This window comes from Stigmatopora nigra, chromosome 11, assembly GCF_051989575.1.
Source record: "Stigmatopora nigra isolate UIUO_SnigA chromosome 11, RoL_Snig_1.1, whole genome shotgun sequence".
Classification (NCBI taxonomy): domain Eukaryota; kingdom Metazoa; phylum Chordata; class Actinopteri; order Syngnathiformes; family Syngnathidae; genus Stigmatopora; species Stigmatopora nigra.
The window spans coordinates 3,057,119-3,077,005 of NC_135518.1; the positions used below are offsets into that span (position 1 = coordinate 3,057,119).

The window sequence follows — 19,887 nt, forward strand, 5'->3', positions numbered from 1 at the left end:
ATGTTTGTTCATTGGAGCTCGCACAAAAACGTTGCATTTACCATGAACTATTGGCAGTTTAATTGACAGAATTATTTTGTTAAAGAAAAGAAAATTGGAAAATCATAGATGGTTTACTGTCAAATTGCCAGCAAGCTCCTATAAAAGAAAAACTAAATTTTAAATGTTGTCGTTTTACCGTCGGGTAGCCCTACCTCACAGTTCCGAGATCGAGGTTCCAACTTTACTGTGTGGAATTTGTATGCTATATCTGTGCTTACATTGGTTTTAGTAGTAGTGTGTTGACTTGTTCTTACCATCCACTGGATTGATGTAATCTGGTAAATGAGCCGCTGCCGCCGCTGCTGCTGCTGCGGCAGCTGCAACACCACCCTGCATTAAAAGGTCGCCATAAGGGTTCCGCTGGCTGGCACTGGCCATCAAATGGTAGTATTCTGTGGGGTTCGCCCCTGGTGGTGGTGGTGGAAGAGTGAAGAGACCTCGTTCTTTTAAGTGTTCATGGGTAACAACTAAAGAAATAGGAAACAGAAAATCAATATAAGGGCTGCTGGATTGGGTTTGAGTTTGGGATAGATAGTTAATGTTATAAATCTACAGTTCAAAATCGTGATAACACTGTTGCTTCATAATGTAACTAAGAACGTACAACATCAAAAATTGTGCTTCCCATTGTAATTATGTGTGACATAAGATGTCCTGCGAATGTGCAATGGGGTCCTACTGAAGGCAGAGTGAGTGTTGGTTTTGATTTAAATCAATTTCTGCAAAATATTTTTGTAATATTATATTACAGAAATATCAAAGAGGAATCAACTTATCTCACCTTCGGCAGGGCTCAGTCCTCGTGCTGCAGAGATCATGGAGAGTGTGGGGCTTCCATGCACTGATCTCAGGTAATGTTCCATGTGGGGGCTGACGTAGGGATGTGGAGGACTGAAAGGAGACTCACCCGGCCCAGTCTGTGCATGAGGTGATAGACGAATCAAGGAGATATCTGAGATTACTGGACTGCCACTAAGGCCTGGAGCCCTGTGGGGAGATGAATCACACAGCCTATTTTGGTTACGATTTTCACAGCTTTTTAACTTTAGTTTTTGCATTTCAACAGCTTTTTTTTCCTACGCTCTGCCATAAAAACAAATTTAGTTCTCATTAAAAGTTATCAACAATAGGAATAAAAGGGTTCAAACTGAGATTTTATGCAGTCTTACAGTAACAGTAACGAATGATTTTCATCATTAAGCACCGTAGAAAGAGGAGCCTGACTTGGTACGCTACATTGATTGTTCTATATTGGTGCAACGAGTATATTACTTACAGTTGTGGTCAAAGGTTTACATACACTTGTGAAGAACATAATGTCATGGCTCTCTTGAGTTTCCAGTTATTTCTACAACTCAGATGTTTCTCTGATAGAATGATTGGAACATATGCTTTGTCACAAAAAAAGACATTCATGAAGCTTGGTTCTTTTATGACTTTATTATTGGTGAACAGAAAAAAAGCGATCAGATCTGCTGGGTCAAAAATATACATACAGCAGCGCTAATATTTGGTAGCATGTCCTTTAGCCATTTTCACTTCAATTAGATGCTTTTGGTAGCCATCCTCAAACTTCTGTTTGAATCTTTGACCACTCCTCTTGACAGAATTGGTGCACTTCAGTTAAATTTGATAGCTTTCTGATGGCCATTCGAAAACCTTAATTCTAGCCTGATTTAGCCATTCCATTGCCTTTTTTAGTGTCATTGTCCTGTTGGAACACCGAACTGCGCCCAAGACCCAATCTTCGGGCTAATGACTTTAGGTTATCTTGAAGAATTTGAAGGTAATCCTCCTTCATTATCCCATTTACTCTCTGTAAAGCAGTTCCATTGACAGCAGAAACAGCCCCACAGCCTAATACTACCACCACCGGTTGACTGTAGGCATGGTGTACTTGGGGTTAAAGGCCTCACATTTTCTCCTTCAAATATATTGCTGGGCATTGTGGCCAAACAGCTCAAATTTTTGTTTCGTCTTACCACAAAACTTTCCTCCAGAAGGTCTTATCATTAGTCATGTGATCAGCAGCAAACTTCAGTCGAGCCTTAAGGTTCTGCTTTTGGAGCAAGGGCTTCCTTCTTGAACGGCGGAGATGCAAAACACGCTTGACTCTAGACACTGACACCTGCAGCTTATAATTCTTACGAGATCTGCTTTTTTGTGATTCTCGGTTGAATCTTCACCCCCCAGACCAATTTTCTCTCAGCAGCTGATGATAGCTTGCATTTTCTTTCTGATTGTGGCAGTGACAATAGTGTCATGCACTTTATACTTACAAACAATTGTTTGCACAGTTGCTCTTGGGAACTGCGGCTGCTTTCAAATGGCTCCAAGTGACTATCCTGACTTGTTTAGGTCAAGGATTCGCTTTTTCAGATCCATGTCTATACACAGCACCAACGTCCTGAATCTCTTCAGGAATTGGAGCTTGGTATATCTACATTTTTTCTTGAAATACATATATGGCTTTTGGACATTGGCTTTTCTTTCTCATCGTAGCCATTGTTAAAACATGCGCATCAAGGGAGAGGAAAAAATGTGAAAATGCTGTATACCAAGCAAAAATGCTTTGGAAATTAGATTGTAAAAAAAAAAGAAAAGTACAATTACAGTAAAATACTGGATCCTAAATGTGCTATAATCTTAAAAAGAATATAGAAGGCAAAACCGTAAAATACAAGTGAAAATAGCCACCATGTTTTTGATTCCAACTGAGTGGCAGTGTAATTGTGAGTGCAAATTGTTGTGTGTTCCCATGCATTTCCTTTGACTGAGTAGTAACCACTCTAGGGCAGTGTATCCCAACCTTTTTTGAGCCGAGGCACACTTTTTGCATTGAAAAAAATCTCAAGGGACACCACCATCTGAAAATCTTTGTCGCCTATATTTAAAATAGTTATTCTCATCGAAGTTTTATCAGCAGAAATCGCATCCAAAATTATTCCAAAATCAAATTTTTCACAATGACCTAATGTCACGGAAATTTGGCCTGTGGACCCTGAACAACTTCCGGTTTGAGTGATGCAAATAACCAAGTAAAGTTATTGATCGCATCATTTTATGATTTTTCTCTAAATATTACTTAAATCTCCTAATATTCCGCCAAAAAAAAATTGTTCTCACACAGACTTTACGTCGGCAAAAGTTGATGTCCTAGAAACCAGACAACTTCCGTTTCGACTTAGAGAAAGAGCAAACAAATTACTGTTTGACAACTTGAATCAAATAATAGTATAATCTACAATTTAACGTCCATTATATTTTGATTTGATTCTTGTAATAGTTGCTTTATAATCTCCTTATATTCATATAAATTTTTCTCTCTCAATATCACATTGTATGACTTCTTGCAATTTCCCACGGCACACCTGACCATTGCTCACGGCACACCAGTGTGCCGCGGCACAGTGGTTGGGAAACACTGCTCTAGGGTATAGTCCAACTTTTGACAAAAGTCAGCTCCAGCACAGGGAGAGTAAGTGGGGTTAAAGATGAATGAATAAACACGTGAAAAAGGTTGTTAACTGTAGATTTTATGGTATATATTTGTAGATTTTTTCTTTAAATCATGGTAGTATAAATTTAATGCAGATGTTTTTTTTATCCTGTATTGAAGATGTGAGCTTTCTCAATGTTGGTAACATTATGTCTCAAGTCTGGATTACAACTCATAATGTTATCTCAGCAGTCAAACATTATAACCAATCTACAAACCTAACCCTACCCCAGACCAGTTGGTAGAAGCACTGTATTTTTAGGTTAGAAAAACGTGATTTCCTGAGAGGTTAAAAATGCATTGACAGCTGAAGCTAGACTGTGGTGTTTGCACAGCAATCAGCACACCTGACTCCCATAGTGACAACGTGGGTTCATTCTCTAGTATTAAAAAAGTGGGAACGCACAAAAGGTGGCACTGTGACGTCACTACCAATAAACGTAATTATTCTCTCCAAGTCACTCAACTCAGCTGCTGTACTCAGACTCTCATTGACCCATCCCTGGTCAGACACCAACCAGCATCAACAAAGCCCTCCCCACTTCAGGCTGAGCAATGAACCAAGAGTCTTGGCTCTTGTTCCATTTCCTGTAAACGTCTGCAGACTGCCGGCCTTGTCTAAGAGCCAACTTTCTGCCATCGGTCCCAGTCTTCCACTACAAACAACTATAAGGAGCCTTCTGTCTTGAATGAGAGGGTAGAGGTGAGAAGAAACTTTCACCCCATAAACAAAAACACACGTCCTTTGGTCCAAATCAAAGCTGTATATATATGCTGAAATTTCGACACGAGCTTGGTTGTTTCACTTAAGCGTTAAAGACTTTCTGTTTCAAGGCAATGTTTTATAATACCTAGTCAGCCGTAAGGCACACAGAGATAGACAACGATTCGCGCTTACAATCATACCACCACTAAGTGGGAATCGATCTCATACTTGCCAGCACCGAATTCAGATGAGTGAACGACTAAACAATCAGGTGGCCTTAGCAATACATGATAAATGTATCTTTCTATGAACAATGTTATTCTATGACATGGTCAAGTAAGGGCCACTGACACCGAGATCTGAGAGCGACAATGTTGTACTAGTCCACACAGCAAAGCAATGTTGCTTCTTAAACAAAAGCATCCTCCAAATTTGGAAACAACTTTCCTGAACCAAACTTGAGTTTATCACTCATAAGACATAAATTGAGTAGTAGACATTTACAACTGCCTGTTAGAGGGTTTTAAATAATAGTCCTGTCTGGTATGAGCCATTATTGAAGCTTTGTTGATCCACCCTTCCTGACAAGATGTTACTTGAAGACTGTGAAAATTCCTGAGGCTTCCTGTGAATGAATGGGCAGCAGTTTGAGGAACTCAGAGGCCTAGCAAAGCAGGATTCTCTAAATCAGTAGCTGCCATTTTTAGGAACATCCACCATACCGCCAAACAATTACACACACAAACACACACACACACACACACATACATACATACATACACACACAAATAACTTAACAATGGACACGAATATGCCATTTAAAATTCTAAATTGTGAGGGAAGCATCTGACAGTGAGAGAGTCCATCACCGCGAGTGAGAGTCATCTTGTTTGTCATGCTTTGGACACGATAATTGCTATTGGTCTTTGACATTCATTTAATCCCATGCTCAGGTGTTCCATTGTTAAAATTTAACTGAGTAAAATTTCATTTGGACATGGCACAGCTTGTTGGGCCAATAAATAATGAGTAAGAGCATACCAGTATGCATTCCTGGGGAGTTTGATTCGGTGGCATTTGTTGCAGGCAGGCGCGGGCTGGATTTCCGATGGTGGTGGTATGATTAGGAGAGCGGGTTGTCATTTGTCTCTCTGTGTGCCCTATGGCTGACTGGCGACCAGTCTAGGGTAGTCAACTGGGTTAGGCTCCAGCAAGCCCTGCAACCCTTTCGAGTATGCGCAGTATGGAAGATGAATGAATGGAATGAGTTTACTCGTAAATCTCCTCATTTTGCTTGTTATACCCAATCCTTATTCATCTATATTATAGGATAGTTTACGTCTACTACTGAATGCCTTCACTGTGATGTGGATATGGGTATTCATGAAAAATCTAATAATTAGTCAGATGTTTCTGAATTTAAGTTCAAAGCTGTGAAATTTGAAAGGATACAAAGTGTTGGAGAGGAAATCTGGCTTTAGGAGGAATGTTGAAATATTTAGTCCCTACATGATGGCCTCAAATCTGTGTTTAGCCAAGCGGCAACTTCGGTAACAAAACAGCGGGTAACGGAGTCATCTTGCTTAACCACAACTCGGAAACAGTCGCCTAAGGCCCTCATTATGATGGATGCCAATGTAATGTTTTTGATGTCTGATAGGAACAAGAACCTATTAACCTCAAAGCAGCCGACAGCTGTTGAAGTCTATGACCAAGAGCCATGCACCTCTTGCCCTTTTTAGCACGTTATAGTCATATTTGACACTTAGAAGAACAGCTGGATTAAGGTGATAATAGGGTGTTTTCTGTATAAAAGGCATTACATTGGCAAAACAAAATAAGGACATTTAGTTTTGTTTTAATGCATAACGTAAGAAGGCCCAAACAATAGAAGGGCTCAGAAAATAACTATAGACTCAATTTAGATGATACAAAAGACTTGAGTTAAAAATTGCTAAGCATCAGTGACAGGGAGTTTAGCATAAATATTATTCTTACAATATACCACAAAGTTTGACATTAGCCTGCGGAATCGGAAAAGTTAATACATTTTACCTCCTGATTTAAAGACAAGAAATTCATTTGAATAAACAGTCCACAAAATTCCCCAAAATAAATGTACAATAATTTCATTACTGGTTTAGTGACTGCTGGAACATCAGATTTGTTTAAATTGCATTTGCATATTTTGATTTTATATAAAGATCTGGCCACATGGAGAAACACAGAAAAAAACTGTCAAATGTTATCTCAAAGAGGGGTTTAAACAATGAGTTAAGTTGTCATCATTACATATTCAATTGGCTGTCCATGAATTAATTAATTGTTATACTTCTCGTAAAAAAACCCCCAAAACAGACAGGCAGATGCTCTGTTTTTAAAACGGCTTCCCAACCCACCTTTTCAGGTCTATCTATTCTGCTTCAGGAACAGTTTTACTATAAAACGCTGCAATTCTCCGGTTTTACTACTTCCTATTGCATATAGAATATAGCTTTCACATCTAATAGGGAATATTGATACTGTTGAATAAACTTACCCATGCATAGCGTGCAACGGGTGAGGCTCATAATGGTACCGTCCCTCATGGTGTCTCATGTCGATTGGGATGGGTGTGTGAAATGTCGGGAAGATATGGTGAACACCTGTGAATTAACACAAAATACATCAATATGAAAGAAAAAAAAACATCGCTAATAGCAAACTGTAATAAGATCCTCATAATTTTAGCAAGAGTTCCAAGGGAATGAGTTCACCACAGTATGAGATCTGACTACTGTTTTACGGTTCCTGTAACTGGTAAGTAATGTGTACCCTCAGACCTCTGGTGCCTTAGGCCTGAAAAACTCTAGTTAATTAATGCCTTTTTGTATCCAATAATACCAACACATATTTTACACAGCAATGAAAGTGTTTTTATGCGTGAGACAACAACTGCACAAACACCATTTCCTGCTATAAAATGATCTGTTGGATTATGGGAATGCTCATTACAACAGCACACAGCTGACGCTCATTAATGCGCATTATAACAGCTGCAGCGAAATAAATTCTATTCTTTAAACTTCACTTGAAATAGATAGCTAGTAAAAAAACATACATTGAAATAATTTTATGTTTTTCTTTTCTTATCTTGTGTACATAGTACAACCATCCTTTTAATATGAAGAATGTATCAGTCATAAAAGAAGCATTTTATACCATAAGGCAAAACTAAAAGATACAATTTTCTGTGCGATTCTGTGTTTTCGTGGCTATACAAAAATACAAGTACACAAGCACAATTCTCATGAAGTGTATTTATCAAATACTACTGTTATAGGCAGCTCCTGCCACACACCGCATCGCAAATCCATGGCCATGGGAACCTAGGTAAGATTTCTTAGCACTTTAGATTGGCCATACGGTGTGTGGCTGGGGTGGCATGCATTGATGTTGAAATTTCTCAAAAAAGAGCCTGCTTTTGGCATTTAAAGGGCACAAGCATGGGACCCTGCAAAGCTTGTTTAGAACCAAAAGACAATTTACAAACAAAAATCTCTTTTAAAAAATGGGTGTTTAAAAAATAAAAGGTCGAGTTTACACACTTAGGGAATGTGAAGATATACCTCATCTATTAGGATCCCACAGCCGTTTCTGGTCACCATTATAAATTTCAACTCTCTACATTGCACGGTTTTGGACAAACGTAGCGAGAGAATCTTAACATACACACACACACCCATCCATAAATCACGCTTTATAAGGATTATAGACAACAGCAGATTGATTGTCAGCTCACTCACAAAGGTTAGTGTTTTGAATGGGACACACTCTTGTCTGTCATTATTCAGAAAAAAAGAGAAAAAGTTGTTTGAGGCTACAGAGGTTGACCCATTGGCTAGAGATAGAGCCAAGCGGCCACGCCCTATTATCCGGGGTCATTTTTTTGTGTTTAGAAACTGGGTAGATGAAGCCAGAGACCGCAGGGGACAGAGGTTCAATTGTAACAAACAGTGTTTCGTTATTTCAAGTCGTTGCGTGCCAAGTCCAAGCGGTTGTGACCTCCAATCGTGCAAGGAGGCAACGAACTACAAAGCAACGACTACGCCTATTAATAAACGTGACATTGTGACCTATGAGAACAGGGTCCGGTGGAGTGGCCCTAACACATGACATGCAGTTTTATGAGAAGCGGACAAAATAATTTATGGGAATAATAATGCATAACTGAACTAGATAAGCAGAGGAGTAAAGTGTTAAATTAATAAGTTTTACTGACTGATTAAAAGAGCACTAAACTGTGTTGGTAGAGAGAGTGAGAGAGGTTCTTATTGTTTGAAGGTGAGGAATAAGATAGAGAAAAGAGAAAGTTGCTAATTCTTTGAAGGCCAAGAGTGAGTGTGTGATATAGAGAAAATAGAAAGTCGCTGTTTGTTTGAAGAGAAAGTATGAGTGAGAAAGGACGTTAAAACTGAGTTTGTTTTTGTCAGTGGAGTTGAACGCTGTCTGCGCCGAGCAAAGTAAATATCATGAAGTATTTTGCAAAATAAAAAGGACAAATATCAGTGTCTTCATCAAAATGCTGGAAGACACCATCCAGCTGTCCCACCCGCCCAGATTGCTCTATTTTCAGATAAGAGTGACATTTTCCACACTTAGAGGAAAATGCAGCTTGCACTCTGCTCCTCCGCGACGTCCTGCCATCTTATCCAACCAGAGTGCTCTATTTTCAGTGACGGCATCTCGGCAGTGCCCATCATTTTTCTTCTTCGGCGCTGAGTTGAGTGGCGGCCCCTTGTCTTCTGCGTGTCAGTGTGAATTTTGACATTTTTAAAAACATTTTTGATTTAGATACTTAACATAAAATAATACACTGAAGCTGCGGAATGGTGAAGGGTGAAATAAAACTATGATTGCTATGGTACATCTATCGCTTCTAAGTGGTTTGCCTTACATATGCGGAAGCTCCGCGTTGTCTTTATTACTTGTCAAAGTTTATTTTCCAGCTCCTTTTTGTTTTCCATGTTCTTCCGCGCAGCAGATCACAGTTTGAACTGTGTCTCATAAGCTAATGTCTTTGCAGGTGCCATTTTTGGGGGTCAAACTAATATTGTTTTCCAAAATGCATCTCGAAATACGTTCCTATTGGTACATGCTCTTTTCTTGCATCTTTCATGTCAGGTCTTTTCCTTTTTATACAAGTAGCTTCTCGGCAAGAAATACACCCAGACAATAAGCGATTAGGGTCATATAGTGACATCTACAGAATTTTTAATTTAGTGCATAGACAGGTCCACTGTAGAAAATCTCAGACTTTTAAGTGCGCCTATAAGCGTGAAAATACGGTACATGAAAATATTGACCAGTCAGCTGGCCTTTGTATCTCTGAATGTTTGCAAATCGGATTATTGTGAATTGGGGACCTATGTATATGAAATCAATTTTAAGATTTTAATGAATGTGCGCCACTCGTGTGCCTTATAGTGTATGGACACTAAACTCCAGTAATTACTGAGATTTCGACATTATTATATGTGCTTAAAGTGTAAAACATCACCTTATGTGTATATACCCTGAACTTACATTTCACACCCTCAATCACACATGAAGAATTTGGATTGTCCAATCAGCCTATGGTTGTCTTTTCCCTATAAATTATTGTTTATAATAGGTTTACACTTCAATTAAATAAAACAAAAACCTCGTAATGTAAATCCCCTCTCTTACACTTGGTTTTGGGCTCATAACGTCAAAGACCCTGTGTTTCTATCTTTGATCTTTCTCACTAGATGACAGCCAGAGGTTCTTGTATGTGAGACACTCAACCAATGCCGAGTCAACAAGTGTACAGAGCCAAGAGAGGCAACCAATAAATGAATGCATGCAAATAGGAGCAAAGAAAAGGGGAGTGAGCTTAGTTTGGGACCAGACGTTTGGACACTCTGAACAACAGTGCATAATTTGCATGGTCTGTCACATCTTTAGTGGAGAGTGTATGACAAGAGGTTACACTATTTCAACACACTTGAAGTCGTATGGGACGTACTAGAGCTGACTTTGTATTCGACAATAAGTGTAGTTGGTGTAGTTTTTATAGTTACTACTTCAATTACACTAGGAAATGAAATTAGGCCAATGAGAATGGGAGACTCAGTGGCAAATCGTGAGTGAATGTATGAGACTGCACATTTACAAGAAACCACAAGGTCTACAACCGGGTTTTAGACCTTGCGGCCTCGATACGCAACGCTGTACCGCGTACAGTTGTTGATGGGTCGCCTAGACTATTTGTGGGCAGCCTGCCTGGGAGCTTAGCTAAGCGGTTACAGCACATGGATGTAGGATCCACCCTCAACTATTGGTGCAGGCTAGCAATAAAATTGTTAGCCAGTAGTAACACAGATGAAGTCTATGACTTTGTATTGCCTTACATCCAACACTGGTTAAGACGTACTATGTTTTTTTGTTTTTACATTAATATAACACAATCGTTTTGTGAAAAAAAACATTATACTTTGTATTATACTTATGTTGGTCTTGTCAGAAAAAACTACTGTAGTATTATTCCACCTTAATGGTTGGTGTATTTTCACATACTTGATGTTCCTCCACCCACCACCCACTGCATGTAGTTTATAATATAAATACAACACAACGTGACCAAAATTTTCAGGATACACAAGACATGGTGGCAATTTGCGTGGTCAAAATGAGGTGCTCTATGTGGGCATGTCATAGCAGCAGCAGAATTCGCGGAGGTTTCTGTTTAAACGGCTGTGGTATAAACCCCGCAATAGAATCCTACTTTAGATCCAGCAGTTGAAAGAAGGACTTTTACTTTCCGATCTGACTGTGGTTGTCAAAACATGAGTCTTATTCGCAACACAATCGTTGTGGATTGGTTTTGTAGCATCTTCTATGGAATTTTTTCTCCAAACAAAGTTGGTGAACAGGATTTTTCTGAGGCAAAGCATGGAGTCTGCTCATGTATTTAAGGACATTCTTAACAATAATAATAATTTACCTCAGGGAGAAAGCCAGGGGGGAAAAAGTCTTTGTTATGCCATAAAAGAAAGGGGGAGCGAGAGAAAGACTACAAGAGGCCTTGAGAGAAAAAGAAGCAAACAGTAAAAGAGATGTGAAGAGCAGAAGAGTAGCTCTAGAGGTGGGGGTGCTCCATTCAGACAGGAAATTCCATCAGAAAATGTTGGCTAGGTTCCTAACTACAAAGCAGAGTGCCAATGGCCATACACAAATTCTCATAAGCGTCCATGCCCCTGCACGTACATGCATGCCAGCACACACAAACATTTGTTCTAATTAGTTCTACAGTTCAATCTTAGTAGACAGTCCAAAGGCACAAATGCAGGTATCTAACTTAAATGAAATCAGACGTGGAGATCTGAAAACACATGCTGTTCCCAACAACAATACAAACTTATGTTAGCCTATTACATGCTGCAAAACTTTGTGAATCCTGTTGATTTAGTTTGCCAAGACATTGCTTCCTCCAGGGCAGCACATGCAGGTGAGTAATGGCGACACAGGGATTAAGGGGTTTATAGCAGTGCATGTAGCAACTACTATCCAAGCAGAAATCTTAACAGAAAAACCCTAGACTTTTAAAAGCCTCGGAGCAAGTAAAACGATATGTTTTTTATTGATAGAAGGATAAGGATAGAAGATAAGTGGATTACTTCAATTGTCTCCACAAAGGTTTGAACGGAAATTCATTTGTCCCCTGGGAACATTCCTCGAGTTCTTATGTAAACATGAAATACTCAGTGCCAGGGATAACCTACTAGCCATTGTATTCTACAATAAAATGGCCGGTATTAACTAATGCATCAGGAAAGTATTTAAAAATACGTGTGTATTTTGTTTTTTTACTTGATATGTAATTTCTAACCATTCTAAACTACAACTAATGATAAAGTCCCACAATGCCTTGTTTACAATGTGATATTATCGGAGATGCCACAGGAAATAATCCATATTCATTCAGTTAGAGAATGATTATTCATAATTTACAAATAGAATTAGTTATCTAAGTGATGGGCTGAACAATAAAATGTTCACAGATGATAGATGTTGGAGGATAAAAAGCTGCTGGAATTCAAAAAATAGTTTTTTGCATATAGATTGCATTAGCTTTATGTGAATTTAAAATGCAATGACATTTCATACAAACTAAAAGAGATAACCTTATCATTTTCTGATAGTATTCACACTTTATTTGATGGTGTGCTGGTAAGATTTGTCTTTTCAATGGGTGCCTTGGCAAGAAAAAAAAATCACCAGTTATCATAGACTCAATTAATTATGGTCACCAATTATGTTCTCTGGTCATGCATGGATCAATGCGAAATTGTCACTGTATTCTTGGGACATTTGAAAGGAATAAAAGGATAAAGTTTATTGGCTCCGTAAGGAATCAGCATATTTATACCAATGGTGCTGGAAACCACAGCTACAAATGAGGGAGATTACTAATACCCATAATTGTTATATTTGCAGAGTGTGAAGTGTGGTAGGACCCAAATGCAGGCAAGTAGGCAGAGACAGGGAGTGAGGGTGCACTAACAAAACTTCAATAACTGAGGAAGGTTCTCAAAAATAACAAAGGCACGAAAATCAAAGAACAAAACCCCACCTTGCGGTGAAACGAGGCGGACCGAACATTGTGAGAGCACGTGAATACAAAACAATCCAACGACGGACAAATACACAAGGTTTAAATAGACAGACATAGGTTGACGAGACAATCAGAAACACCTGGATCACGCAAGAAGCAGCAAGCAGGAGATAGACCAGGGGTGGAGAAATGACAGGTGAACTCAATGGGCGTCCTTCTGCTTAAGGATAGTGGAAATGGTTGACGTATTCCTCTCGTATTGCCTAGCGAGCTCAGTAACACGTACCCCACTCATATTTTTCAATTATTTCGCCTTTCGTGTCCATTGTCCATTGTTCTTTGCATAACTCTGCCAATCCATAGTAAAATTGTTCACCTGTAAATGTCCCAACGCAGGCGAAAAAGCGGGCGGGTGGGGAAATGCAAAGTCCGCCCAGTGGTAGTAGAAATATTTTATACACGAACAAGATGCAAAAAAGACAGTGCCATGGCCACCTGGCTTGGTCAAATCACGAAACTTTGATCGTATCTCGGGCGAATTATTCGATCGAAATTTTCGTCGTAAGACAAGAATGTCGTATGGCAGAGCAGTCGTTTCACAAGGTTCGACTGTATATATATCTAAATATCTATCTATATATGTATATCTATATAATATATATATATATATATATATATATATATATATATATATATATATATATATATATATATATATATATATATATATATATATATATATATATATATATATATATATATATATATATATATATATATATATATATATATATATTATTTAATGTGTGGTAACTACTTACAAAATATATTTACGGATGAGCTTTAATAAATACTGCCTGTTCTAACATCCTTTGTATAAAATAAAAGAAAAACACAAAAAAAGAGAAAAAAATAGAATCAAAGACGTTTTTCCAAGGCCTACGTTGCTAAGCTGAGCTGTACGAAAATGCGTGAACGCAATAAAAACATAGCATGCTTCTTCTTTTCACCTTCTTGAGGGTTATTATCCCAGGCAAAGAATAAAGATGCATTAAGACTGGAAAGGGGGCTTTTGGTTGGTCACCGTCATAGTCATAGTCTATCTGTCGTTTTCGAGTGGAGCTTCATTGAAATGCAACCCCTCTGCGCTTTACAACTTTTACAAATTTCTTTTGTTTCAAGAGACAAAAAGTTTTCGTTGAGGGATTTTGTAACCTGAATCCTTAGAACATAGAAATATTTGTTAGTAGAGTCAGCACTATGTTCGTATAAAAAAAATCCTGAATGTTTATGGCTAAACCATTACTCAAGCCAACTCACTTCAAATGGCGGGAACTCAGGGGCCAGAGTTTTTCGATCTTCCATGAGCCTTTTAACCTCAAAGACACAGCTGACTGAGAAGCTGCCAGTTCACACAATGAGTGTCCTCATTGCCTTATGGCGACATTCTTGGTGCAAGCTTGGCACACCCCTCCCCCTTGCCTCGTAAATAAGGCATTTTTTTAAAATGGAAAGATAGAGAGAAAGCAGGGGAAATACCCAAAAGAGAATACAATGTGTGTGAAAAGCAGGCAGAGCACATCAATCTGGATTGTCTCAGACGGGGGTCACTCTGAGGTGAGGGAAACTGTTCTCCAACCCGGGGTGGGAGTCTAGGAAGTATACACTAGATCTGGTCTGGGCTTCATCAAACTGCTACATGAAGTTTGTTCCTGAAGAACGGTTATATCCTTTGTTGGCTGTTTATTTTAAATGACAACTATATTGTGGTGGCTTGAAAAGGGAACATCTTTGGAAGTGGGCTCTGAGGTGGAACCTTTGCTACCTACATGTTGACAGGCACTATAAACATAGCAAAGCATTTTGTTTCCTGGCACTTCAGAGTCAGCAGATTAATTTGAAAAAATGTTAAAAAATACTAAGTTCATTTGAAGTGACATAATTCAAATTGAAGAAAATAGTTAATAATATTTTATATATTTGGACAATAGAGCAACACTTTTGGGAAGAAAACCATAGTTAAGACTACTTTATCAGACTTTAGGCAGTTTTCAGAGTAGATCAGATGCAATTTTAAGACATGAGTGCATCTTATGTTATGGGATAATGGACACACAAAGATATTTCCACATGAGAGTTGGGTCATATGAATTCTTTTTTTCCAGTCTTCAGGACAAATTTCAATATGAAAAGCAAGTCATTAAGGGAATTTGTTGTTTGGAACTGGCAAGAAACAGCTGCAAAACAGGTCAGCTTTTCTCAGAACTACATTTAAAAGTGTTGATGAGCAGAAAGGGAAGGCCATTACCTGAAGAACTAAGACAACAACCTGTAACTTGCTCTTCCACGTATTCCAGTTTTAGATAAGGATAATAATTATCACATTAACCTTTCAACACAATATAAGGTTAGAAAAGTAAATGCCAGAGCATATTATTGCGACAGGCTAACAAATAAAAAATAAAAACGGTATTTTCACAACTATAGAGCACACTTAAAAGTAGAACATTTTCTCTAAAATGGGCTGTGCCCAATCAGTCGCTGTGTGCCTTGTGTTTCCACTAAATTAAAAATGTTGTATGACCCTGACTGCTTAACTTTCATTTCTTGCCGATACACTACTTACTGGGGTCAACCTAGGAGATGTTCATGGTCTCGGGGTCAAATGAGCTGACCCCAAAAATAACCAGCCCGCGTACTCCAAGTATTACGGTAAATCCTTTCAAAACATCTGAAATGAGTGGTGGGGCAGTTGACTTCCGTGTGCTCATAGCACTGTCATTTGAGCTTTCATCAAAGCTATAATCACTGTTATGAAACCCCCGGAGACAATTCTAACCCCAGAGCTGCCAACTACTCTGGAATTTCAGGAGTTTAGCCGGAAATGCAACGCAAACTCCCGGACTCCCGACAATCTCCCTAAACTCCGTAAATCCCCGAAAATTATCACTTAAATGTTTTTTGAAGCAACCATTTCACAAAAGTACCAAATTTCCGATTCAAATGCCTCGAAATTTATACCACTGCTAAGGCTTCCATCATCTTGATCCAACCTCACTGTAAACCGGAAGAATTCGGTAACAAGAGTGCATTGTTAATCATCCAAGTAACAAGTTCTGACGAACAATTCGTCTTGTGTGACTTCAGCGTATTTCGATTTAGGGAGAATGGCATTCACTCCTGATAAACTGCGGAAATTGGACAAGGGTTCTCCTGAAATGGGGTCGATGGAGGTTGGCCCTTACAGTGAGATGGAACCCAGTATGATGTGCGGCATGTTCCCATAGCTCCATTAGCTGCATAAACTAAGGTAAAAGTACATGCATATATCTTGTGCACTTGCACTAGAACTCTCTATACTTGTAATATTACGAGCATGTATACAAGAACGTGTATGTGTAGTTGTGAGAAGTACTTGTGCTCCAAATACAGTCATACCTCTACTTACGAATGCCTCTAGGTATGAAAGTTTCAGGTTACGATTTTATTTATCTGAAAATTATATAAGTATATTGAAGGTTTATATAGGTGCATTTGTATATTTAAGGCTTGTATACGTAACCAGCATTGGTTTTGTACTGAAAAAAAAAACATTTAACAAAATGGAGAGAATACATACAGTACTGTATACATACATTAGAGAGATGGAGAGAGAGATTTACTAGAATTTACTAAATCTAATGACGATTGCACAGTTTTCTTCTCTTTTTTTCTCATCAAAAATCATGAGGTAGCACTGCATGGCATCATTCAATTGATTTGTGCAACTTTCGATATTTGGGTCCTGCTGCTCGATCTTTCTGTTTATAAATGGTACTGACGGTCGAACAATTCAAGTTGTATTCCCGTGCAACGCTCACCACTTCCTCACGCGCATAAAGCTTTTTTATTATTGCCACTTTCGTTTCAAATGAAATGGCTTGCCTCTTCATTGCATCTCCCTCACTACAAGCCTTTTGCTTTTCACCAACCCTATTGAATAATGGATGCACGAGATATTTGATGATAGAAATGAAAAATGTTCTTTGCGCACTGAAGTTTCGTCATGCACTTCCCCACTGCAATGAACTGGGCAGAAGAGGGTGGATGCTGGGTGAGCTGAGTTCTCACAGCGACAGGCGTCTGTATTAGCGGCGGAAAGAAGCTCTACTCAGAAAAAGGCGCGCAATACAAAATCGAACTTACGAACATTTTTCGACATAAACGCAATTTGCAGACATGTTCGTATGTACCGTTGTTTGTGAGTTGAATGTTCGTAAGTGGGGGAGCGTCTGTAATTACATTTTCAAAAGTGCTCTGCTAAGATTATGCATAACATCCTAAATATCAGATCAAGATCAAATACTAAAAAATATTTCCTCACCTTGGCCATAGTGATTGACATAGCAACAGCTGAAGGTAGCACAAACTTTTTCTTTCTTTTAAAAGAGTTAGGTAGCCTACATTACTTTTCGGAATATAGGTCACACAATGAAAAGGACTAAACAATTTTTGTCAGGGTATTTTTTTTGTTTGATCAGAAACCAAGAACAAACAAACGTTGAAGCAACAATAGTCAAATACAGAACAACAAGCTAAATAGGAATATATTAACATAATATTTTTCCGATAACAAGAGTCTAAATAAAAACAAGATAAGTCGGACTTTATTATTAGTCACAGGCCCAGCCAAACTGTGAAAAAAGTGTGACTCTATTCCGACAAAGTAAAAATACAGTAATTACATTTTTAACATTTTCAACTTCAGTCTGCTCATAAACGATCTCTGAGTAAGATCACACTTGCAAGTCTAAGCATGTAAGTAAGATCCTTTGCAGAGTTCGGCACTGTGGTTTATTCTTTTCCCCAGCAATGTTTTTATAAGAGTGAACCATAGATGTGTCTTCAGGTGAGTGTGGGTTGGAAGGGTTTAGAGCCTGACCAAATACTGTCCGTCTCTAGATCAGCTAACTCCTGCAGTCAGTTTACACAAGCAACTCCGGCCCGTGTTTAGAGTTAGTACACATTTTTGTTTTACTATGTCTAAGCTATTTCAATGTTTATTTTGTCTCTCTCATACTGTGAGGTTTACAAGACCTAATCAAATTATCCCACACCAAAGGTTAGGCTGGTTCAGAGGCAAGCACATGACACAAGTTCACATGAAATAACTTTCACATGTTTGCGTCAAATACTTTGATGACCTGAGGCGACACCTCGAGAGAGGAGGAAAAAGCTGAGTACCTTATTGCACCAATTCCTAACAGTTCTCCGAGAAAGAGTATGTATGAGCATCTGGTGCATATATTTTGATTTGAGAACATTTTCCAATAGCATTATTAAAAACCAACAAGGTGGAAAAAGGAATTGTGACAATTTTTTTAAGCTCGGTAACATAAATTTGAGGAGGCAAACATCAAATAGAAACAATCTGAATCTTCTTTGCACTAGATCAACATAAAATATTATCAACCCGGAGGACAAAAACTATAATTATTATTAAATATTAATATTGTATGCGCTAATACCAGATTTTTTCTTAGGCTTGTAAATACACATAGGTAAAAATCATAACAGGTGTGGTGACATCTGATGCCAAATTGTTAATGTACAGACATTGTGTTGTTAAAAATGAACTTTTTCAGTGGTCTTAGCCAAAAACAACTCGCTCACTCAAACGTTGTGAAAATTAAATGTCTTTGATTATTCCCCCCACTGAGAAGAGGAATTTGCTGATTCTTTCAACTAAGGTGGAGGGCCAAGAAGTTAAAACCAAAGGGGGCAAAAGGATCTGGCATGCATGCGGTCATCTCTGGATAATGCTGACCTCTGTGCCCCCACCTCATTCCTCTACCTCTCACCCAGTCTGTGAAAACCACAGCAGCATAAGAGCCTCATTTAGGGACACAGAAAGAAAGGCAGAATTCCCTTTCTCAGGAAGATTAGTGGCTGTCCCTTTGGAGTAGGCCTTTGGATAGAGCAAAAAGTGGGGAGGAGTGCGTTTTTTGTTGTTGTTTTTTTTCCTTTTTTTTAATTCACCAGGACATTTTTCTCTGCCAAAGGGGCCATGACCTGCTCCAGAGCGCCCTCCAGAGAGACACAGTTAAGCGCCTGACCTGCATCTGAAATTGAGCCACGATAGCCATGATTAACACCCCAATTTTTTTTATCTTGATAGCCACATTCTACTTTGAACAGTGGTCGTTATTCAAGTTGTTATTTACGGAGCAACGTAGGCACAGGGTTCTCTACTTATGAAAAATGTTTAGAGTGAGACTGTATGCATTGTGTTTTTATTTATTTATTTATTTTAATTCATTTAAAAAAGATTTTATCTATTCAATCATTCATCTTCCATATCACGAACCCTCGGAAGGGTTGCGGAGGTTGCTGGAGCCTAACCCAGCTCACTTTGAGCCAAAGGCAGACTAGACCCTAGACTGGTCGCCAGTCAGGCGTAGGGCACACAGAGAGACAATCGACCATACACACTCACAATCAGACCGCCACCATTGGGAATAGAGCCCTTGCCTGCCCGGATCAAGTTAGGCGAGTGAACCACTACACCATGAGGTGGCATGCGACAGAAATATAATCATTATAAAAATCACACAAAAAAATTGAGGGAAGAAAGGGTTTAAAAAACAACCTTATTATTAGTTTGGTTGAGCCATATGTCAGTAAACAGCTATTAGCCGTAGCAGACTACCCTCATCTTTGTCTTCTGAGAGAAATATTTCCATAAACTCATTGGAAAAACGCAATAATCAAATATATGATAGTGTGTAGGAATTAACAGCATATTGCTCTCAGCAGTTTACTCAAGTTCGTAATACTGGCCAAATAAACTTTGCTACGTAATGTTAGTTGGTCATCAATATATTGTAAAGGTCTTTTTAACTTCCACGGCGTGCAAATGAAAATGGCCAAGGATTTATACGTTGTCATTAAACAACACTATAGTCAATAGTGTTTTCTTTGTAAATTACAGATTATTCAATTTTTAACTGAATTTGGAATGTCTTGGTTCATTAAAAAGGTAAG

At 38.6% G+C, this 19,887-nt stretch overlaps 1 protein-coding gene across 2 annotated transcripts in view; it reads right to left on the reverse strand.

Moving 5' to 3' along the window:
• Nucleotides 1-19,887, reverse strand: part of gli2a (GLI family zinc finger 2a) — a 69,455-nt gene that overhangs the window by 24,744 nt on the left and 24,824 nt on the right. The window contains exons 1-4 of one of the 2 annotated variants that reach the window (XM_077728404.1): nt 12,883-12,919; nt 6,787-6,892; nt 824-1,029; nt 297-509 (exon numbers count right to left, since the gene is read on the reverse strand). In XM_077728404.1, the coding sequence (XP_077584530.1) occupies nt 297-509; nt 824-1,029; nt 6,787-6,845 (478 nt within the window). In that variant the 5' untranslated portion in view covers nt 6,846-6,892; nt 12,883-12,919. Of the gene's footprint in view, nt 1-296; nt 510-823; nt 1,030-6,786; nt 6,893-12,882; nt 12,920-19,887 lie in introns of those variants that run through there. The other variant, XM_077728403.1, reaches the window with a different exon arrangement.